General features: G+C 38.3%; 1 protein-coding gene across 1 annotated transcript in view; it reads left to right on the top strand.

Moving 5' to 3' along the window:
- Window positions 1-24,404, top strand: part of COL24A1 (collagen type XXIV alpha 1 chain) — a 122,456-nt gene that overhangs the window by 78,915 nt on the left and 19,137 nt on the right. The window contains exons 26-45 of the mRNA XM_066325158.1: window positions 699-752; window positions 2,260-2,313; window positions 3,056-3,109; window positions 8,520-8,573; window positions 8,862-8,906; window positions 9,022-9,066; window positions 10,168-10,221; window positions 13,112-13,165; window positions 14,153-14,206; window positions 14,426-14,479; window positions 15,658-15,711; window positions 16,395-16,502; window positions 18,008-18,061; window positions 18,515-18,622; window positions 19,524-19,577; window positions 20,309-20,362; window positions 21,637-21,693; window positions 22,608-22,661; window positions 23,728-23,781; window positions 23,888-23,941. Of these exons, the coding sequence (XP_066181255.1) occupies window positions 699-752; window positions 2,260-2,313; window positions 3,056-3,109; window positions 8,520-8,573; window positions 8,862-8,906; window positions 9,022-9,066; window positions 10,168-10,221; window positions 13,112-13,165; window positions 14,153-14,206; window positions 14,426-14,479; window positions 15,658-15,711; window positions 16,395-16,502; window positions 18,008-18,061; window positions 18,515-18,622; window positions 19,524-19,577; window positions 20,309-20,362; window positions 21,637-21,693; window positions 22,608-22,661; window positions 23,728-23,781; window positions 23,888-23,941 (1,173 nt within the window). The remainder of the gene's footprint in view (window positions 1-698; window positions 753-2,259; window positions 2,314-3,055; window positions 3,110-8,519; window positions 8,574-8,861; window positions 8,907-9,021; window positions 9,067-10,167; window positions 10,222-13,111; window positions 13,166-14,152; window positions 14,207-14,425; window positions 14,480-15,657; window positions 15,712-16,394; window positions 16,503-18,007; window positions 18,062-18,514; window positions 18,623-19,523; window positions 19,578-20,308; window positions 20,363-21,636; window positions 21,694-22,607; window positions 22,662-23,727; window positions 23,782-23,887; window positions 23,942-24,404) is intronic.

The raw sequence follows: 24,404 nt of genomic DNA, 5'->3' as shown, positions 1-24,404 counted from the left end.
GTGCAAGGTAAACATGCTATGTGGGTTAAATGACAAACATATTTCTAGCATAATTACAGGATGAAATATAAAATATAGTGTTATTACTCTGTCATCTGCACTATTTTTAATAAAAGTGTAATCTTCTGAGGATAATCTACAGCTAGGTCTGATGTTTGGGCTGGATGCGACATGAATGAAAGGTGAGAAGGTATGAAAGACCAGAAAAAGACCCTCTCTCCTTCTCCTATTCAAGTTGCTTCAGCAGCTGTTGAAGGGCTGACCTTCCTTTTAGATCTGTGCTCTCCTAACACATACTGAAGAAAAGAGGAAGAGAAAAAAAAGAAATCTTTTTTCTTTGTTTGCTGCCCTGAATTTTATGGATTAAGGAACATACTATAATATGATGCATCCAGCAGAGAGAAAACAGACCTTCTAGCAGAAGTTCTCAGAGACTAATGTAGTCAAACCTCTTGTTCAGTCTAGGAAAAGACAAGACAGAGAAACTCAGTTTTATCATTTTTTTAAAAGATGGATAGACTGGTAGGAGGAAGGAATGCAGAAATTAAAAAAGGAAAATTTAAAAAGGTCTCTGCACTGTTCCTGAAGGACAGTCTCTCAACCAATAGTGTGATGCACTCCCAGGTATGCTTAGTGGACAAGGGAAAAAGGAAAGAATATTCAGTGTTCTTTTTCTTCTTTTTTTTTTGTTGTTAAAGGGAGAGCGAGGCAGTCCAGGACCTGTAGGTCCTCCTGGAGAAAAAGGTGTCATGGTAAGTTACAAGTAATGTAGAATCCACAGTTATGTTACTGATAAAGGCATTTTAGTCTCCAAACGGTGATAAGTTCTCACCCTTCTGGCTGTGCAGACCTTATGGGAGAGTAGTATTTATGATGCGTAGTTCCTACAAAGTTTCATTTTATAGCTTTATCCCCTCTGTAGCAGTGATATTGTAAGGTGATCTGCTGAATGAAAGAGCAGAGCAGCTGCATTTTTGAAAATGGCTCTAAGCAGCCTTAATAAATTAAAAGGAGGGAAAGTAAAATAACCATTTCCTGTGTAAACTGGGGTAACCCAGGTTTTTCTAGTAGATAGACTAATAACTAGCATCACCTCTAATTCTACTGCCCAGCACTTCCCAACAGCTCCTGGGGGCCACTCTTGTGGGAGGACTGGCTTCCTGACAGCACCACTTGTCCTAAAGCAGGACACAGCACTTCATGCAGCCCAAAGGCCATGCCATGGAAGTGTATTGGGATACAGGAGTGAAAGACTGTACACGTGTGCCCATGGCCATGCTCTTGTTGAAGTTCTCTAGAAAATACACTTGGCTGTTTGTTTGGTTGTGAGCACTGTGAAAGCTCCAGAGTGTATAGAGAGCCCTTAAAGGTTTAACTGCAAGGAGATGACAAGGAGTTTGTGTAATGTTGTAGGTGCTGCATCCTGCTCCCTCTGACACTGGTGTGGTTGGCAGGGCTGAAGTCTCTGTGGCATTACACAGAAACTGCAGATGTGGGCCCGAGCAGGGTGCAGTGGGTGGTGTTCTTGCCATGGACAAAGATATTATGTATTTGCAGTAATTACTCTTTGGGCCTCATTAGCAAGGAGGAGATCAAATACCCTGAGACTGCAGACAGCTAAATGATCCGTGCAGAGGCAATGATTTTTGAAGCTTTCTGTCCTTCAGTAAGTCTTTCTAATCTAGATTTACGTTCGGACCATCTGCGTGTGATCCATGAAAAAAATCTTATTAGGGAGATTAATAAACAAGGATTATTAACCTAGTATCCAGTCATATCAACTACTTTCCTTGGACTGTTATTAATGCTTATTGCCATTGGTAAATCTACTTAAGTCATAGCAGAGAGATCCTTTCCTAGTAGTAAGTCATTGCAGCCTTTAGACAAGAGTTGTTCTTGACATTTGGTCATGGCCAGGTCTGCCCTTACCAGGCTGTGTCCACTTTCTGCTCCCACTGTCCCAACCTTCTCGAGAGGATATGGAAATTCATTTAGAACTCAGCATCTTTGTTCCAGTGCAGCTCTCCCAGCTAGTGCCTGTGTGTGGGAAAGCTTCCTAGGCTGTTTTAATGGTTACTAGGATATATATCCAATTACGCATTTAGTTTTTAAACAAAAATTTGGAAACCAATTTTGCAAAATTAATATTTTATTAACTTATGGTCAGTTATTCAGGTAAGTAACTGGATTTATTACTGTTGCTATAATAACAATTTGGATAAAACTGTTCTGTCTTTTCTATGTTTATTTTAATTCTAGGGCTATCCAGGACCCACAGGAGGCCCTGGACCTGTAGGGCCAGAAGGATTACCTGTAGGTATAGAGGAGGTGCTTTGGTTTGACATAAAATGAGCTGTTTTCAAATTGTCTTTTTGCTTTGCTGAGCTAAGAATAGTTTCTAGTTTGTACTACAATCTGTAAAACTGTCATGAAAATGTACCTATCCAGACAGAGTCTGTTCACTTGCTCTTTGCCAGGATGATATCTGAGAGAAAGGAAAAGTAATTATATGATTTACTCACCCATTTAAAAATCACTCAGTTGAGACAACTAGGGAAAGAGAATTTTGCAAGGATGGTTAATAATTGCATATTTTTAAAATCCATTGGTGCCTAATATAGTTTAAATATATTCATTATGTGTTCAGCTTAATTGTTAATAAAAATAAATTATATTCTAATCTGTTATGTATAATTGTTATAATTTATCTACCATGGATCTTCAATACAGATAAAACCAAAACTTTTATCAGAAATATTCATGCTTTTAAATACAATGTTGCCGAAATACAAGTATCTTTTAAAAATTTTGGGATAACAGACAGAAGTAATCTATCCAACAGTCACATCAGTGTTTTGTAAAAATAATATTATATAGAGTCTGTTAGATTTTTTTCTACGTAAATTTTACAAACACAATTAATTGAATTTGCACCATGAGTGAAAGTGATTGATTTGCATTTCTTGCACTGATTGTTGCTGAAGGTGCATAAACCTTGCAATTTCAGCAATCTGTGTTTAGAAGACAATGAATAATAAGTTTGTTTGACATGCAGGGACCTTCAGGGGCACGAGGACCATCAGGGCCACAGGGACCTAAGGGAAGAAGAGTAAGTAAATTGCTCCTTCATATTACTTAAAGCAGAGAGTAGTGTGTTGCAAATAGGAATCTGAAATACAACCTATTTACAACTGCTCCCTTTGTCCTCCGGACTCAACTCTTTTGTATTGAAATCAGATAGATTATACTTGTCTTTTCATGTAGAAAACAATATGAATCTTCATTTTTCCTCACACTGAAATGCTTTGCCATTGGTTTCAGCTGAGAGCAAAACTAGAACCAAGATGACCACTTGACAGTTTTCTGCACACATAAGCATGCAGAAGTTTTCATTTATAACTACCATTGGACTATATCAATGTTTTAAGGAGTATTTTCTTTACCTGCATTTAGTGCTTTGGAAATACGATCAAAATCTCTCAAGCACAGTTTGACAGTGGAAGATGTGTAATCAGAAGATACTGTCTGTTGGAATCTTGAACCTCTTCTTGTTAGATTGTCATTTCCATTTACTGTTGGGGAAATGGAAACCATTTTTTCACTGTATACAAAACTCTAGCCCAAAGCCCACATTAGTGAAGTGTCTCACCTTACCTACCAGTTTGACAGCATATCCAAGATTCCTAAGAGACTTCTACTGTTCATACCAGTGGCTGGGCTGTGTCTACAGCTCCATTTATTCCTGATAAATGTGTCTCTATGATTTTGGTAGCACATCATGGAGTCCAGTGCTTATAATTAAAGATCACTCAAAATAAATCCCAACTATCCCCAAGTTCTGTGAAAGTTCCATTTTGGAATTGTGATTTATGCCTTTGCCTCTACCCAACATGACTGGGAATGTCTCATGAAAGAGGGTCTCAGAACAGACTCAGGTCCTCGGGCCCTGAGAACAAACTCCCACTGAAGCCACTGAGAATTTTACCTGCTCTCAAGATCAAAATATCAGACCAAAAGTGGAATCTCACATAAGGAAAATATCTGAGGTGCCCTGAACCCTGGAGGTAGAGGAATGTCAGAACCTGAGCTCTGTGGAAGGCCTCAGAAAATGCATACCACAGTCAGATACAGAAGTTAAATGGAAGCATTTGGAAATTTCCCTTCATTTTGTATGGAAACAAGAATGTATCCTGTCTCCACAGCTGGAATCTGTGAGAAGTCTTAGAAACACTGACCCTCTACTTGTGCGCTGTCACAGAATAGAATTCCTTCACTTCATAAATTCTGGACCTTTCAGCAATGGTTTGCATCCAAGATTACCAAGCAGCTTACTTCTGTCTGAGAGTATCCAGCTGTTCACTCTCCAGTTCACCCAGGAGTTCTGGCCAGCTGAAGGCAGGCTGTCTAGGGGTCTATGGAGTATCTCGCTCTTGGGGATTTCAGGAAGTATGCCACTGAGCACAGCACTAGCACAGAGCTTCCTCAGCTCAGCTCATGCTTGAGACTTGATGCACTTGGCTAGAATCATGTAGAACGTTTATTACGCTTCATTTTTAGTGGTAATCTCATGAAAACACAGAGGGAGAACACCATTTTGTAGATACTTCAATGGCAGAATGACACTGAGGGTGTGAGTATCAATATGTAGAAGACTTTTTTTTCCCATGACCGAAGGAGGAAACACATTAGTCTGGAAGCCTGGCACTGTAGGCAGCCATAAAGTCGTTGTTGCATAATCTTTTGTTGTCTTTGTTTGCTAACGTGTGAAGTAGACTACAGGGTCAGAGCTTTCAGTTCATACCATAATCTTGGACAAATACAACTGTAGCTTCTAGTTCAAGAAGAGATTCTGTATCATTAGATTCATTTCATAAGTGAGACCTAAGCAAAATTCCCAACAGCTGCTAAAATTCTTAGCATTTAGTATTCCTCAGATTGGCATCTGGTGTTTTAAAGCTCAAAAGAAGTAATTTTTCTGCTCTTACTTTCCTTGAATGCAGATCATGAAATTTAGACTTGAAAATGCAGATAAAAGACACAGTGAACTGCTGTAAATTTGGGGTCAGGCAGCAGCATCTCATGTCTCTAGCAGCCAGTAGGGCTGTTCCTGGTGTAGTGGCATCTGTACTGGCATGAAGAATCTCAGTTGCCTGAGGACATCTGTCCTTAGTTTTAATGAGCAGTATCTTTCATGCTTCTCACAGCAGGGAATGTGGAACTTACCAAATTGTGTGCACTTGTGAAACAAGTGTCCAGTGTGCTTGGTGGTACATGGATAGCTGAATGTGTTTATCTCTCTTAATTGTTTGAAGGAAGTGAGGTTAAATTGAAGAATTTTCTAATATTCTTCCATGCCAGCCACCAAAAAAGAGAAGTAGCTATATATTGTGTTTGTGTTATTTTCGCTCTTCTGGTATTTGGGAGACAGGACGAGAAAGAATAAAAATAGTTAATTTGTGCTTTTTACCTTCTTAGCTGAACTTTTCTCAGATTATCATCCTGGAGATTTTAATGAAAAATGTTCCATTTTAGAAACAGAGCTGTACCCATTCCAAAGAAAAAAGCAGTAGCAATTGTTTGGCAGCCTCACTCCCCAGCTCTGTTGCAACCTAATTTAAATAACAGCAGGCAAATCAAGTATATCTCTCATTCTGTTCTAGCTATAGTAAGAAATTGTACAATCCAATTCATCTGGCCAATAAGGAGTCACACCATACTATTTATAGTAATGTTAGTGTGTGCTTTTGTCAGGATATTAAATTGCCTTTCCCTTGGATTCCTGCCCTTTGTTCTGTGGCTGGCTAAAAGGCATGGCCCAGAGGATCATGTTGCTTTCTGTTACGTTGTTTTCAATTCAGAGTTATGTAGTAGAAGGTTGATGTTTTAAACTGTAGACTTTTTCACTTAACTATTAGTGATCAGATCAGTTGTCATGCGCTGCCAAGGTGAACTCCATTGAAATGGAGATCTGTGTGAATGCCAGAAATGTTTTGGTGTGTTATGTGCATAGCACAGACTAGGAATCTTGTGCAGTCTCCTGACAGGCTTGTGCTCAAACTGCAAGCTCTCTATGACTAAAGTTATGTCAGAAGTGTTGAAAGAATTTATGTGGTAATTTTTAATGATAGAAGATAAAACCTAGAAAGACTTATTTCCTTATTACACAAATCTGTAGAATAAAAACATGTCCTTTTTCTTCCTTGAATATTTCATCTTGAGATTTTATCCTCTGGTCAGCCCTCTGGAGAGTGCACAAAGAGAAATAACAGATCACATATCTAAAAGTCTGAGAAAATGTAAAATTATCCTGCGATTGCTTAACTTTATGCTCTAAATTTCCCTCTTCCTTGTGTTGCCGTAGGTGTTTCCTTCACAGGTCTTCCTTGAGCTTCTGTCCCTTCTACCCCCACACCTGAATGACCTGTCCTCACTCCATCAAAGTTTCTTCTTTGAGACATTTCAGATCAGGGGACAATATACCTGCTAAATCTGCCTTGAATTTTCATCACCACCAATTTTGTGTGTGTTACAGACAACAATTGTAGAAAAAAGTGAAGAGCAGTAACCTGAAATTAATTTGATCAAGATGTTAAGCTTCCTTTTGAATTATGCTATATAGTAATTCAGCAATTGAGTTACTCAAATATGCAATCTTAACATGAGTCCCAATATAAATGTTTTTATAAAAACCTCCTTCACCTTTGAAAATACCGCTAGTGTTTTTGGTTTCTAATCTTTGAGCACATTGAAGTCACAGGGTTTTTTCCATAGACTTCAGTATTGTTTGGTTTGGGACCATTTGCATTGAGTGCCACGTGGCAGCTCAGTGTCATCTTCTGTAGCCTCTTCCTCTCTAGCTCAAAAAAATGCCTGTAATTGCTCAGCCCTGGCTCACATCAAAACAAAAAAGATGGCCAGACTAGCTCAAGGATTGCCTCACAAAAGCTGTGTCCCAAGCTGCAGAGTATTTTATAAAGTTCTCCCTGCCTGCCCCCTTTCCTTTTCCTATGGTTTCTTTGTTCCTTTGTGCTGGCCAGAAGTAGCAGTGCTGAAATGATGACAGATGAGTTCTCATAGGGTATTTCTGGCTTTGCCAGAATATGTAGTTATTTATCAGCTCACAGAAAAGGCCTGTTCCTGAGAGGCTTTCATTTCAGGAGAAAAACCTATATGATTCTGGATACACACTGTTCCTGAATCACCAGTCAGCCATTTTCACTTTTGCTCCAGAGAAAAGTGGACGGGCACTCACCACATGTTCCAAGAGAGGTTTTGATAAGGATCAGTACGTCCAAGTCAGAGAGAATAAATTCTGGTATGTTTTTTCTCAAAATAGTCAAGAGAGAAATGGAAGTCACAGATATTTCTGCGGGGAAAGTAAACTAAATTAGCTCAGATGTGCTTCCAACAAAGTAGTTTTACAAGCCCCTATTATAATCATTTAGAACAGTCTTAGGACTGAAAATCGGTCATGATTGGATGCCCTTCACTATAAATCATGACCCAAGATGGAAGGTTCTCTACAGCTCAGAAATTCACCATGGAAATGGAGATTGTTTTCCTCTAGACACTGCCATGGTGGTGTACTAACTCCCTCTGATGCCAGCCCAGCCCAAATGCCACCAGGAGAGCTGTTATGTCTCATCCTTCCAAAGCATACTCTTGTAAAGAGCCTGTCTTGATACTTATCTAGCTCTTCCTTTGAAGTGGTCATTAGTTTTAAGTTGTTCTTAACTGGTTTTAATTTAATATTCCATACCTAAACAGTCATGGTTTTTAGAATTATGGAAATAATCTCCTAAGTCTGCATGGATAAAATATTCTTTTCCATTTTGCTCATGACCTACTTAAAGATTTTTCGTTTGCTTGTAAGCTAATGGATTTAGATTTCCAATCTTGAAAAACTCTGAATGTTTTGGTAATAAGTATTTGCTATGTTATGCTACAGTAATATTAAACAGGTTGCCTTTGTTCACCTATCGTTTATTAAAATCAATTTACAAAAGCATTTTAGTCTGACAATAGAGCACAGTAGTTCACAATTATAAATTGCTTCTTATCTTGCCTCAAATTGATTTACTAGTGGAAGAATTTTATTTGCTTTTTTAGTCTTAATAGCAAGATTAATTTTTGCATATGCATCTTATAATGTGCTCAAAAGCAAGCGCTCTGTATGTACAGTGATCATCTAAATCCCTCTAAGTATGTGTCTGTTGAATGAGTACAAGGTGGATTAAAAAAAGAGCAGAAAATATCAGCAGAAAATATCTGGCTCCAACGGAGACACTGAATGTTTTGTTTACATACTTTTCAAAAAATCTTTCTTCCTAAATTCAATATTCAGCAAACCAGAAACTTATTTTATTCCTCGAAGCTTAATTTCACACTTGACATACAATGAAGATTGGTTTTCATGCTAACAAAATGTTTGCCCTCTCCTAAAGCTTATGTAACATCTCCTAAATGACAACCAAAAATAATGTGTAATTAGTATTCCAAATCACTTGTTCAATATTCAGGGGCCAAGAGGTCTCGATGGTCCTCCAGGAGAACTGGGAACAGGAGGTATTAAGGTGAGTGTTTGCATTGCTCAGTACTATATAAAACATTGGGGTAGACCATAAGAGATAAAAGAATACAAGCAAAAAAAAAAAAAAAAAATCCAGCCCATCAGGGCAGAAGCCAAAGACTTCCATTTAATCCAAGAGATTTGCAAATCTCTGCCTTTTCCAGGTACTTGGAGCAAATCTTAACCTGAATATGCACTTTCTGTAGTTACCCAGCATTTAAACTCACAGTAACTGAATGCAGCATATCAAGCAAATATATGTAGAATTTACACATTGTTTGTTATTTATCAGGGAGAAAGAGGTGATCCAGGAAAGAAAGGAGTTCCTGGGCTCATTGTAAGTACTGGGGCCAGTCTTTGTAGTAAGCTTTAACACAGCAACTCTGATTTCTGAGTTGTGTTTGAAAATTACTTGAAGCCAGCATTGTCTTTTGATATTTCTCTTTAACCAGGGTAAAGCTGGAAATCCAGGAGAAAGAGGAGATCAGGGTGCCCTTGTGAGTATGAAATTTGACTATTCTACCAAAACAAATTCTAGAAAATCTTTTTCTTTGTTTGACGTTTGGGTATAAGGAAGTTTATCTATTTCAGAGCAGCTGGAAAACTCTGATAGTTTGCATTTATTCATACAAATAACCAGGAACAGAAGTTCAGTTTTAAGGATAAAAATCTTCGTGACATAGAGCAATAATTCTTTGATAGATTTTGGGGTAGGTATGTGTTATCAGTGTAGGGATAAATGTAGAAATGGGTTGACTGAATATCATGTATAGGAGAAAATTCCTTATTTTAGTGTTTCTTTGAATGGAAATCCAATGTATTCTATTTGAGGCTTGTTTTACGAAGCAGATTATCGGTCAGTCCAAATTATACTGGATTTTCAACAGAAGGAAGCAGAAAAACGAAAACAAAGCAGTAATGGTGGTGATTTTGTTCTGCAGTTGAAACTAAAAATGTTGGTTGTCACCATACTTCTCTCATCTTTTTTGCTCAGATTTAGGAGGTTTTTGCCTCTCACCTTTGACACAAGGGGTTTTCATTTCCTCTTCATTCACTAGAACTTTTATATGTGTTTACATGCACAGAAATTAATGAAGCGAAACCTCATTGCACCGAAATGATGTCTAATTGCACATTTATTGCAAAGTCCAGGGCACTGATCTATTACTCCTACAGTTTCTAGAAGACTCTGTGAGACAGAAATGCTATGAGAAAGGCTGAGCAGAGAGAAAAGTGTGTTGTGAACATTACTGATTATCTAAAATACAGCTTGTAGGACAGTTTGGACATACAAGCAGCACATGGTCCTGAGGAGAATTTCAAGGAACTGGTAATGGTGGTTCAGCTAACATTCATTAATACGTAAAACAAAGTAAGGATGGATTTATTCAGGACTCCCTCACCTGCCGCAGAAGTTGATATGATATGTACTGATATGTCAGTGCATGTCAACCAGAAAACAAAGGCTTCACATATTTCTTAGGTGTTTCTGTGTTAGTTACTGTGTGGACAAAAAGAAGAGAGGAAGTGGTATTTTCAGAATATGAAGGAGCTTCTTTCCAATGGTTGTTTTCTTTTATTTTATTTTAATCTTCCAGGGCTTGCTTGGGCCTCCAGGAACCACAGGAGACAGGGGACCAATGGGAGAGCCAGTAAGTTGATCCCTATGCCTGCTTCAAAGTTTTTCCATGTATTATGCAAGCTCCCTGACAACTCCAGCTCCATTTTACTAAGATTCAGTATTGCCAGCTGTGGTTAGGTAGGAGTTGTGGGGTGATTGCTCCAAAACAACAGAGATGGAGTCTGCCTCCCTTGCTTAGTGTAACTTGTTCATGAGGAGGCCCGTTAATCTTGTTGGGAAGCTCTGTAGTAAGGGACGCACAACAGAACATGGACCACAATATAATGTGGCTTTTCACCACATTGTGGTAGATACCTATGCTATGTATTATGTCAATGTATGTGCCAACACTTTAGTGGTGTTTTTTTAAGCAAATATTAGGATCATTGTTCAAGAGTACATGGACCACATCTATTTGGCAGGTTAAATTTTCAAGAAGAAACTGCTATAATAAACCTCAGACATTTCTTTGCTGGATGGATTCTTGTTACTATGTCAAAGCCACACTCACTTTCATGTGGCTAAAATTGTTACAGAAGATCACACAGAATCTGCAGCAAATATATGCAATATACTGCAAGTTATAGCTGTGACAGGAATAGTATTGCAGCACCATCTCTGGGGGTAAATTGGGTTATATAAATAAAGCGAAAGAATGCATGAAGTCTTGGTGGGATTTGGGAGAAGGCTCCCATTTTTCTGGTGCAGAAATCTAAGAGTTGTCAAAAATTGTGCGTTTACATTGCTTCTGGAAAGTAATTTTGCACAGTAAATTGCTCATAGTTAATTTAAGTCTCTAAAGTGAAGTGTTGATAAAGATTATATAGTTTTTTAGTATTATTAGTATTTAGTACTTTTTTTTATAATATTTCTACTAATCCATTGACTGACATGGTTACAGAAAGTAATTGCACATTTTGAGGGCTAGAAAGACACCAACAAATTTTCTTTAAGATAGAATTGCATACTTAACATAAGCCGCCAACCTTGTAGGAATGGCAAAATATTTCACAGAAAATATGTTTTTCCAGTAGTTATCACTGGATTCCTGTTACTTAATCTCTTTCATATATTTTATCTTATCTTCATGTTTCAACATCTGAGAACCTTACAGTGAAAAGTTTATATCTCAAATTCCTGCTATTTTCTGGCCAAGTCTGAATTTTTATATCAATAGCATGCCTGTCTACCTTACCTAATCTAAGGGGTCTATGCTTGAGCAGCCTACATTTCTGTTGTGCTCATCATCATAGAAACTACATATTCACTGTCAGAAGAAAAATTTACCCTGTGAACAGGATATCTTTTCTATCAAGTGCTGAAATGGTCTTTCTTGCTCTTCTTTGGAGCTAGAAAGATATGATAAAATGACAGAAGATGTTGCACAATAAAACGCATGGCTCTTTTTTTAGCTGCCTATCCAAGCAGCTTGATTTCATCCTCTGTCAGCTGGTCACTCTGTGAAAGCCAGCTGCTGAGGTTTTCTGGCCCTGTCTCTAGTTCTACACAGAGCAGAAAAACCCTAATTGTTGGTGGAGCAGCAAAGAAATACAAGCAATTAGAACACTATTTGTGTTAACAGGATTGATCTAAATGACACTCAAACTCTATCTGCTTGTCAGACATTTCAGTAAAATCCTTTGCAAGTTACCTGATGTTAATGGTTAAAAGGAGTCCTCATACTGCTATAAATTTTTGGCTTCTGAAAGTCTCAGGAGAAAGATACACTACCAATCCAGCAGCCTTATCTCCATGGTAATATGAAGAAATACTTGACTTGTGAAGCAAACAAGCTTTTTGACACTTGCCTAGTGGAATCTAATGGAGTTGCTGCAAATGAAAATCAATTAATTTAGTTCAGGACCAAGTAATTCTCCAAGGGAAGTAACTGCAGTTTTAGTTGATGATATTTAAACAAAGATAAAATGTCAAATATTTACATCTGCATTCTGTCAGTAACATGGAATTTACATTGTTTTTATGAGGGAAGAGAAAATTCGCATTGCCATTGCCAGGTCATCAGGAGGAGCAAAACCATATGCATAGACTGTAAGAGGAAGTGAAACCAAGTAGAGTAAATATTTGTTTAAAGGCTTCTGTCATAAATAGAAGCAGCATCTCTCTCTTACGTGAGAATTGTAGATCAAGAAAATGTTTCGAATTTAGGATGTGTTTAGACACAGATGAGTCCTATGGGAGTTAATAGATATGAACTTTCTTGAAGTTCAAAGATTGGTTATATGCAGAGGGTTGATTTGTCTTGATGTACATTCACAGTGGCCATAGAATGAGCTGTAAGCTGTTACAGGCAACTTCTGCTCCCCAGCACACAACTCCTGCTCTGTGAGCCTGGATCTTACATGTGCAAGGGATTTGAATGTGCCACTTTGGGGAATGATCCCTGGGTGTTCCTGCAGTAAATTTACTACTTAACTGTAAGACTTGTAATAAAATGCTTATGATATAGTTGTTAATATTACTAAGAAGCCTCCAGCCTTTAGTCTGCTATGCCTCAGTGACTGTTCTGTACAAATGCTGCTAAATCCATGGTGAAGTAGTTGTTTTCAGTTAATTCCATACCAGACTGTAGACTTTTCCACAAAGCAAACCAGACAGTCTAACAAACCTTAATTAAACAAAGTCTTAGCTAGTCAAGAGAAGAGCTTAGTTCAGATAATAATTTATTTTTGGTCTCAAAGAAAAGACATCTGTGCTATTATTTGAGATCTGTTATTTCAGTGTGTCAAGGTTGGTACTGTATGCCATCATGGGACTTGGATACACTGCTGGATTCAGGAGGAAGGACAATGAAATACATTTCTTTCTTCCAGTTGGAAGAGTTGTGAAGAGATCAGTTGAACACTCTACAATGTAATTTAATGTTAATTGAATGATGCATCCAAAATTTTGTTTAATGCCAGGGTCCAAGAGGACAACCAGGGGATGCTGGTCCTGTTGGAGAAATGGGGTTTGAGGTGAGATTTTAATAATTTATAAAGCAATTACAAATACTTAAACAACTGTCTAAGTCTGGACAATATGTTTATAAATTTTTTATTGCCTGCAGCTGACTTAAATATCATGAGCTACTGAGAGACTCTTACTCAAAGACATTACCAAAAAATGTCTATATGATATCTAGCTTTTTCTGTTGTATGCACTGTCTTTGAGCATACAGTCATGACATTTGTCATAGGAGGTGAATGTTTAATTGAGGAAGCTGCTTTTTTTTTTTTGGAAGCACCACTTATTTTGCAGTTAGGCAGTAAAACACCATTAATCATATGTTCTTTCAAATTGTAGATAGAGGAAAGCAGCTGTAGACAGCCCTTTTGCTAAACTCTGCTTCTGTTTTTCTACTTTGTTTTTAATATTTCATTGAGAGAAATGTGACAGAATTAGCCATGTTTGCAATGAAGTACCTGAGGGGTGAGCTCACTTAGAACAGTAGGGATTTGGCTTATTCAAAGAAACACTCTTCCTCAGTCACCCAAAATCCGAACTTCTGACTGATTATTAAGAAAAGGTTTATATATAAACTTCACAAAAAATAATCTGATACCATTAACTCATTAAGGACTGAGGCCTCCAAAAGGGGCTTAGTTTTCCAAAGGCTGTATCTACTTGGCTCCAAGCCTAAACAGAGATGAAGCTGTCAGTCAAATTTACAGAAGATAGATGCTTGTTCAGCAGTAATTTATGATGAAAGATACAGGCTTAGTGGTACTGCTGAGTCTTCAGAATGTTCCTGACCCACAGTGCATTTCCTGAATTCCTTCTGTACCCTCTTTTCTTTTCTGTTTGGCTCTAGAAAGAACAAAAAACTATGTTGTCTTGATTTTTCAGACCTTCATCTCTCTCAGTGTCTCATACCATTCTTCTGTTTCAGTTTTGGGTGTATTATTTAGTTGTGGCAAAATTATTGCTAGTGATCACTTAACAGTAGCTTTTGTACCATACAGGGACCTCCTGGCCCTGAAGGAGAACCTGGTCTGCAGGGGGAACCAGGCACAAAGGTAAATGTTCACATTATTCCCTCTTATGCTGCTTAAATTTTCAAATTTTCATATAAGCGAATCAGGGAGATCTAATTCATTAGCCACGCAGACAGTGACACAGGAAATGGACCATTAAGAAATACTGTTACTGTCATGAAGACTCCAGGAACTGTAAACTCTGTCATTATTATGAATATTGTCCTTTAAAATTCAGTCATTTTCCTTGTGATATCCCAGGGAGACATTGGTCCTGCTGGGAAGGCTGGAGAACCAGGTGACCAAGGTTTAAGGGTAAGCTATGGACCCAAATCTTCTTCCACAATGGAAAAGTATGTTACAAATGAATTACAGGTTGAGAAATCTGGATTTATCAGAAGAATTCAATAAGAAGCTGTTTTCTGATAGCCTTTTTGTTAAAGAGTATTGATTGGGGAAGGTTGACTTGAGAGCTGCTCAGCAGAAAGGAACTTAGGGGTGCTGGTCAACAGCATCTGAACACAAGCAAGCTGTGCCTGGGTGGCCAAAAAGACCAGTGGCATCCTGGCCTGTGTCAGAAATGTGTGGCCAGCAGGACCAGGACAGTGAATTTTTCCCTGTACTTGGCACTGGTGAAGCTGCACCTTGAGCTTTGTCTCCAGTTCTGGGTCTCATCTCAGTTGAGGACATTGAGGTGCTGGAGTGTGTCCAGAGAAGGGCAACGGAGCTGCTGAAGTACACATTTTATGAGAAGCAGTTGAGAAGAGCAGGAGTTGTTTAACCTGAAGAAAAGGAGGGTCATTGCTCTCTACAACTACCTGAAAGGAGGCTGTAGTGAGGTAGGGGTCAGTCTCATCTGCCAACTAACAAATGACAGAATGAATGGCCTTAAGTTGTACCAGGAGATGTTCAGATTGGGTATTAGGGGAAAAACTTTCAGTGAAAGAGTGATGAGGCATTGGAATAAGTTGCCATGGGATGTGGTGGAGCTACAATCTCTTGAAGTGTTTGAGTGGCATCTGGGTGTGGCACTTGAAAATATGATTGTGGTGCTGGGCTGGCAGTTGAACTAGATGGTCTCTGAGTGATTCTGTGATTATAATGTTGAAATATTTCTGATGGTAAATGGCCCTACAGTAAGTCTGTAAACACACCAATATAGTAGTTACCCACATAAACATGGAAGTTTCAGGACACAATAGGTATATTTTTGAGGTTACTGTAATTACATGTTATATACTCTGAAACCAAACAAAATCTCAGTGCTACTGTCTAAATATCCAGGGTTATATGGACATAGTATTGCCTCATTTTTCTAATGTTCAACATCTTTTATATTTTCTTGCGTTGGATATTCAGGGCTGTGACACTGAAGATAAATTAACTCTAACAGCAATAGAAAAGTTGTCCAGAAGATAATAAACATGTATAAAACTTGTATGAGTCAAGAAATTTAGTCAGTAACTTTGTTTTCAATGGTTTCTTTATATAAGGGTGAACCAGGGCCTCCAGGAGAAGATGGTATTCAAGGAAAAGATGGCCCAAAGGTACATTAAGTTTCTGTAGCAGATGTAAACTGCTCTTATTAGCCTAAGGACCTAAATCTCCTTTTTTATCCTAGGTCAGCACCAGATCAACTGAGCTGAGTTGAATGCACTAAGTTTTAACACAGGAGGTCCTGTAAAGTGCAGGTTTTTCTGTACCTTTCAGGTACAAATATACCTTGCAAGTGCTGCAAAGCTGAATGGCTTGACAAAGAAAAGCAAGCTTTAGCCGAGTACAGCTTTTGTCTCTGGTGACCAAAGCACAGGAGAAAGCAAGCCCAAGGCTGCTCTGCTCCCTGAATTGGATCAGTGCTGTGCCAGGACAGTGGATGTCATATAGAGCAACCTCAGATACTCGGTGATGGATGAGGCACAATGTGGCTGTAGGAGTGTATGAATGAGATAGAAAGGGCTTTACCCTGACTTAGAGCCTGATCTGAATTTGACTGATAGGATTCACATCAGTTTTAGTGTGCTTTTTTTAAAACTCAGACATCCTGAATTCTCTTTTCTTATTAACAAGTAATTCTATAGCAGCAGATTGACTAAGGATTTTTTTGTGTTTTGTTGGCTGGGGTTTTTTTTTTTGTTTGTTTTGTTGGGTTTTTTTTTGTTTTTCATTTTGGTTTTTTGGTGGGTTTTTTTGGTGGTGGTGTTGTTGTTGTTGTTGTTTTAATGTGTTTTAGGGAGACCCTGGAGACCAAGGACTTGTTGGAGAAAGTGGTGAAAAAGGAGAGATGGGATTACCAGGAATGGCTGGGCTCCCTGGTGAACCTGGCATAATGGGAATTCCTGTAAGTTGTTTATGGTTGAAATGGACTTTTGGCTTGTTTACATTCAGTAAACAAAGTTCATTTTTCTTTCTTCCTTTATTTTTGACTTTTCAGGTTTTCTATGTAATTAGAGATGACCACATTTAAATGGGCTTCCAGTGTGGTTCAGGATTGGTGGAGAGGAGATGAATGCTTTTCCTGCCTTAAATATGTGACCTCTTGGCAAATAGTGATTCCTCCCCACCTGTACCACACAGCTTGGAGCCTCTCACTTGAGATCTCTTATCTCCAAGCAACATGGCAGCAAGCATGCACAGATCAAATAGTAGACAAGCATTAGAATTTACAGGCAACATTGTTAGATCAGGCAACATTGTTTGCCTATTCATTCTGGTATCACTCCTAGCAACTAAAATCCATCCATGAAATTGTATGCAACTTCTTCATGAGAACTAATTTTGGAGCACAGTTTCCAAAGCAAGTATTGTAGCTTTAGATCACACCAGCTTCCCTTACCAAAAATCATCATGTTCTCATTTGCAGTCCCCTGGCTGTCTACTGTGTAGCTCTTATGTGATGATGGGGTCTGAGAAAATGTTTGTTGGAGCACCAGCTGTTCACAGCTGTGTGCAGTGTCCCCTCTGTCCTCTAAGCATCAGTGTTACATTCTGCTGTCTTTAGTCCTGGGTTCTTCACAGTGAGCTACTTTCCTAGGGAAAGAAAGAGTGTTCTTTTGGTTGTTGGCCCCCTTAGTGCACTGCAAAACTAGTTTTGTTTCTTTGACTCTCTATTTTGAATTAGTAGTTTCAGGGAACATTGAAAGTTTCATATGTTGAAATTATTGTAAAACAGCATATCTACACTTTCTGTAATTATACTGGTGTACAGTAAACAACACCAGCAGTGTTTCTGTCCCTCAGCAAGACAGGGAGGTCTGGCAATTCGATTTTTGGGAGGATGTGGTTAGGCAGGGATTTTTCACATTTTTGTTCTGCATGTTTCCAAAGGCAGCTGTTGAGCTGCTGCCTTCTCCTCTCGTCCTCCCTGGCATCTGGGAGTGTACACATCACAGTTTTGGTGTGACCTCCTTCTAGGGATGTAGACAGATCATAATATCCTAGTCTAAACATGGAAATCATATTTCTATAGCCCATTATCTGTTTCATTGATGGTGAGAATAATATTGCATTTTCCTTAAACAGTAACTTACAAAGCAACAAATAAGCTTCACAAATCTGTAAAGTAATATTTTCTGCGTGGAAAAGATAATCTTTTGGATATTTTTCTCCCCTATTTGCAGTGCATGTCCACTACTTTGATAAATAATCCCTGATACTGGCCCGTTTGTTTATGCTGTAACTTGAGACAGCCCTACTAACTTGCTTACAGACACAGTTAATGACGTTTTTTCCTCCCAGCACTCTGCTTTACAAAAGCCTACTTAGTTATGCAGTTTGGAGCACAGGTTAAACGTGTTTCCAGGCCTTTCTCAATATTTTTTTTTTCTCTCCCTAATAAATCTATAGGGCCCTGAAGGAACACCAGGAAATCCAGGTCAGAGGGGCCGTTTAGGAAAGAAGGTAGTATTTTTCATCTGCCCCAGTTCCCTTCCTTTCATCTGAAACTCAGATTTACATTACAAAACTTCATTGAACCAAAACTATCCCTGTTTTGTGTCATGCTTCAAGCCAATTTTTTTCTTGTTAGCCATAGCAATTAGAATTGTCATCATTCTGCAATCAGTAACATTCAAGACCTTAGGAAATTTGAATTTGTATCAGGATGTGCTTTTGCAACTCAGAACAGTTTCTGTTTTAAGCTTTGGCTAAAAGAAAACAAAAACATAATGGGAAGGCTTTAGACGTTTTTATACTGCAGAGTACTGGGCTCAGACTTCTAATAACTACAGTAAATAACATACAGTAAGTGTCATACCTATTAAATAATGCTGTTACACATTTTGATAAAGTATAAATTGCATTTTGAAACTTAGTGTCAGTCTCTTACTATTTTTAATGCAATAACACCAACAGGGGGAAAAGGGGCAGCTTGGCCCTCCAGGAGAAACTGGACCTGCTGGTGATTCTGGCCAACCTGGAAAAACTGGTCCCAAAGGTGCAAGAGGAACTCGAGGTCCCATGGTTAGTATAAAACATGCTGACTTAAGACCTCAGAGGTCTTTCAGCATCAGAACAAGACCTGTTCACTTTTCCAGACAGAAACCTGAGGCATGGATCTGGAATGAGCCATCTCAAGCTTTTGGTCATCTGACAGTTAGGGGCGTGGGATGGCAGAGCACACCATGGAATACTCATGTCCCACACTCCACATATCACCTCACTGCTATGGGTGTTTATGAACTTTTCCAGTTCCAAGAACAAAATTCAAGGTGTTTGCTATCACATACAATAAGCCTTAGCCATGGCTGAAAGCATTTCAGACGAAGACTACTATTCCTATCGAATAGGAATCTGATCCAAAGTTAACTGGATTAAGTCTATTCCATTAACCTCTAGCTCCTTTCATAGTAAGCTCCCCAAGCTTGCTCCATACTGTGTGCCGGATGCACAGAAGCATCCAGGCTCCACACTAGAGAGGCAACTTGCCTGTCTCAGTCCAGTCCTGTGGGCACGGAATGCAGCAGTGTGTTCCTGAACATGTGAAGTACAGAAACAAAGTTTGCTATCTAATGGCCAATATTTTCAAAGAAGGAGTCAACTTGCTGAGGTGATGACCATCCCCCACTTCTCTTGGCATGCTAGCACTCATAAAGAGAGTTCTATACCGCTCAGATCTTTTTGAGTTAATGATGCACAAAGACTATAGGGGTAGGACTGAAAACATTGACCATTTTTTTTCTACAGAAGAATGAAAAGCCCAGTATTCTTTAATAAATGAAGTAGGACCTACAGGAAAGTTGTCCGTGGTATCAAATGTCAGTATTTCAAGATTTTTTCCAAGTGCTTACTTTATAAAGTTGGCATTGTTGTTACACTTTATAAAGGAGCTCCTTTCTCTCTCACTGATTACTGCATTGAACAGGGGCACCTAGGAGGAATGGGACCTGAAGGAGAGCCAGGAATTCCAGGTTATGGGGTAAGTTTTTTACTGAATTCAGGTGCACATACATCCCGAAGTCTAATTTCAAATCTCTTAGGGATCTGTATCTAGACTACACAAATATTTCCAGGAAAGCCAGATACTCACTTATGTTTATATGATGCAAGGATGCCTAGGTTTTGTGAGTTTGCTCACAAGGGGTTTTACCACAAACTTTAAACTGCTGTTTATCCAATGTGTTTCACCCCTTCTGAATAAAGTCCCTCTAAAACTACTACAGCTATTTGTTATAAAGAGAGTTCAGCAAACACCACCACCTCTGCTTATTGTCTGGCCATGTACTTTCCATTTCAAGAACAGAAACTGATTGAGTGGGGTTAGCTGAAGGACATAAAGTTACTGTGGCTTTCACTGAAAAATAGCTGTGAAAATCATCATAGAGGGATTGAGTCATCCTCTTACAAAGCAGACTATCCAGTTTCTTTTCCAAACACAAACACCCATCACTGACCCAAACCTTCAAACAAGAACCAGCCCAGCTCCCATCAGATGCATTAAGCCTGATCAGAAGATGTAATTTCCCAATGTTCGTAGAGTTTTTCCTGTACACAGTCCATTTTCTGGCATTGATTTTGTTGTCATAACATGATTTAGAGTAATTTGCAAACAGAAAAAGAAATGCAGCAAGTAGCTAAAATAAATTTTGGAATTAATTATTTCTTGAATTATTTGTTTTAAAATAATTCCTGTTTGGTTTGCTTCTTTAGGGTCACCAGGGTCCTCCTGGGCCCTCAGGGCCCCCAGGCCCCAAAGGAGAAAAGGTAAGAACATGAGTTTTACTGGTCTGTTTTGTGAAATTGTAAATGGAGAAAATGTTACTGCACACCCACTGTTTTCCACAGCAAGCAACAAAAGTCACCATTTGCAGTATTTGTTGGTGTTGTCAAAGACTATGAAAAGAAATGCAAAGTGAGGAAATGGGTCATTTTGAGATGGAGTCCCAAATCATACCATTAAAATGTTTGAGGTTTTAAAACACAAGGTACCCATTGTACAGAACACAGGCTATTGTATCAGACAGCACCACTGCCCTTAGCAGCACTGCTGACAAAAATAATCAGTGCAGAACCAGCTAAATATTTACTTAACTCTGAGCCTGTGAGTACACCCACAGATTTGCCTGAAAGTCCAGCTAGGATGGACAAATGTCTGTGGTTAATATAAAATGTTAGCGACAGGATGTGGCCTCAGTGCTGCTATTTTAGTGTCAAATTTACTGTTGTTCTCTCAAGTCTCAAAGCCTGAAAACAGATTTGTGTGCTCACTGAAACCCATGTGACCCCAAGAAGGCAGGTACATGGATTCACTTTGTGTTGCCCTTGACACAGAGCTACAATCTAGAGCAAGTTTTGCAACAAATACTCTGAATAGGCATTTAGTGGTTGATGTTATAAATAGGTTTTGATATAATTTAAGAAACTGAAAACTAATTTGTTGAGAGGTAGGTGTCTAGGTTGCTTGGTCACTTCTGAAAAATCACTTTGACAGACTGTAGAAGTCCTTAATCGTATTTAAAATGTGATTCTCTTTGCATTACTATTGATAGTATCATCTGGAATAGATAATCTTTTGTTTATTAACTTGGATGGCAGTTATTTCATATTTAAATTTTAATAGACTTCAGACTTACTGTTGGAGTCTCCTGTAGTCTTGTTTTTCTTTATATTAAGTGTATTTCTCAAAATAGTGGAAGAAATTTTCTTTTTTTTCCCTTTGCCATATGTCTTGTTTATCCTTTTTTTATTAAATAAAGACACAATTACATGGATGTTGTTCAATTAATTTTTTTTTCCTATAGCTGCCTGTTAGAATAAAGCAAATGTTCAGCTTTTTTAAGTCTTAAATGTCTTTGGGACATTTAGGTGAATGTTAAAATGGAGTTACCATATCCAGTATATTAAACCATAAGAATCATATTTTCTTTTAGCATCTGTACAATGTCTTCTCTGCTCTTTATTAGCATTTGAACTTATGTGCATGGTAGATGAAGTTGAACTTCCAAGTTAACATTTTTTAATACTTATCTTTGGTTTAGGGTTACCCAGGCGAAGACAATACAGTCACTGGACTACCTGGGCCCATAGGTGAACCAGTAGGTCTTTCTTTCTCAAAAAAATTATACTAGTGCATCCCAAGACAAGAGCCAATGCATTTGAAGCTTTATCAGTACAAAAATATAGAATGATGGTCCTTTAATGAGTAATCTCTCTCTGAAAATGCTGTTGTGTTCTCTTTCCTGCTTAACCATCTGTGCCCCCTATTTTCCTAGTCTGTGCCCCAGTAATGACATTAGTCTGTGTTTAGATCAGCACATTTTAGAAAATAATTTTACCCTCTCTGTTTACCCTGAGTTATACTTAATTGCTTTACTAATCAATAATATGTTTTGACTTATTTCATAATCACTGCGAACTAATTCAACTGATTTAGAGAACTGCATTTTGTAACCATTTTCATACTAAATTCATATGTGGAGTGCATTTCTGCAGCATTTATCAACCTGTCAAAATTATTAGGACAAACTTCAAAATTAAAGCAGATTTTGAGTAGAGCAAGTTGTTTCAGAAAAGAATCCAATTTTTCATGGGTTGTCTTATAGAAGCCGTAAGAGAGTTTCCCTTGCATGTCTTGAAACCCGAGTCACTTCATGTATCCATTCAGATTGTAAATTAATAATATTTATTTTTATATAAGTATAAATCTGGAGACGTTTCACTGAGGTCAATCCTCCATCCTGTTTCATTAAGCCCCATGTAATATTTATCTTTTAGCTTCTAGTCTTCAGTAACAAAAAAATTAGACTGTGGCTACTGTCTGACTGCAGTGCATTCTGTTTAGAAAAATATCATGTTTATTTCTTTAGCCTAACTAACTTTTACGTGTGTATTCCTCAGTTCCCTCTCAGCAGTTAGTCTGTTTTGAGAGAAACCCCAGCTTTCTGTTCATATTTCACTGCAGCATTATATTCAGTTCATCTGTTACATTTTACTCTGGTTTGCTCTCTAGGGTCGAAGTGGTGAACATGGAGACAGAGGAGAACCTGGTGATGAGGGCTACAAGGTAATACATTTTGGGTTTTAGTCTTTTTGTTTGAACATGGTATGCTATGCAGACATGTGGAGTAATGCAGCAGAAGTGTCATCTTCCCTCCCAAGTGTGCAGACATGCACGTGCTGGTCACTCACTGCGCTGATGCACTCTTGGAACGTGTTGGAGCATCTTCCTTTTGGAGACATAGGAGCTGCAACTCCTCAGCTGGAGAAGACTTCAGTGACCTTAGTGTGTATAAATACCTGATGGGAGGAAATTAAGATGAATTAGACAACTTGTCTCAATAGTCTCCAGTTACAGGACAAGAGGCAAAGGGCAGAAACTGAAACACATGAAATTCCTTTTGAAATGGCTTTTTTTTTTTTTTTACTGTGAGGATGACTGAGCACCAGAACAGGCTGCTCTGGGAGGTTGTAGAGTCTCTATCTGTGGAAATACTTGAAAACTTGACTAGACATAGTCCTGGATAGTCATTTTTAGCTGGCCTTGCAGGAGAAAGAGGGTTCCATAAATGATCTCAAAACGTTACTTTTAACCCAAACTGTATTAGTTTAAAATATAGAACTGATGGGGTCAGAAGTTCTATGTTTCCTTAATACAGTATTAACATTTTTCTCTGAAATTTAAGCACTACTTATTGTAAATTTAATCCTAAAAATTATTCATGAATTATAATCTTTCAGCACATAAAAATTTCGATGGTAACTCATGCTTATCACTGATGCAGTTCACTGAAATACAAGAGAGACAGTCCTTGACCCAGAATATCCAAGTTGCACAGTAATACACACAGACATAGTAATAAATAAATGAACCAAATCTGTGCTTACAGAAGTGCAGAAATGTTTAAACAATATGTAATTCCCACTTGCAGCTTGAAGTAGAGAATGTAAAGAATAAAAGCTTTGTAGAGTTTGATCTCGGAGATCTGACCACACTTTGCCTAGGTCATGTCAATGAATCTGGGTCCATCCAGCATCTCCCAGGATGGGCTTTACAAGGAAGTCTATAGCTCACTGAGCAGGGCAGCCTGAGTTACCTGTGTTGCAATATGTTGTATTTTTCTCCTTCACAGGGTCATATAGGTCTTCCAGGGCTTAGGGGACCTATTGGACAACAAGGGCCTCCAGTAAGTGTTTCAAACAATTGAGATTTCTCTATTGACTGTTGAAAATATGTTTTCATTTGAATTCAAATGATTCTTTTCATTTATTTAATGCATGTTCTTTTCAAAGGGAGAGCCAGGTGAATTGGGAGAGCAGGGACCAAAAGGAGAAAGAGGTTCAGAAGTAAGTAGAAAAAACTAAACTAAAACTGCACTTAATTGGAATTTGTAGGGTTTTGTTGTTCGCTGGCTATCTTTGGAAAACTGTTCCATAAGGCTAAAACTGAGTGTTTGGGTTTCCTTTTCATACCTGCAGGGACCAAAAAAAAAAAAAAAAAAAAAAAAAAAAAAAAAAAAAAAAAAAAAAAAACCAACCATAAAATGAAATATTGCATAATGATCTTGGTTAGTAAATATGTGGGGTTTGATAGGTAAGTAGTTTTACTTTGGAGTGATATTGAGCATTATGAGAGGCTCTTTTGGAAACATTTGAGTGATATTTAATTATTCCCTGAAGTGGAGTTTCTTGCTACAAAATAGCATTGGAGGCCAACTGGGATTTTGCTTCTCTGATCTGTAAATGAAGCCTCCTGGTACTGCACTGCACTGAGTTTTCAGAGGCCTGGGAATAAGGAATTTGCTACAGA

The sequence above is a fragment of the Sylvia atricapilla genome, chromosome 9 (assembly GCF_009819655.1).
Source record: "Sylvia atricapilla isolate bSylAtr1 chromosome 9, bSylAtr1.pri, whole genome shotgun sequence".
Taxonomy (NCBI): Eukaryota; Metazoa; Chordata; class Aves; order Passeriformes; family Sylviidae; genus Sylvia; species Sylvia atricapilla.
Note: the sequence above shows the minus strand (reverse complement) of the source record. Positions and strands in the feature narration are given on the sequence as shown.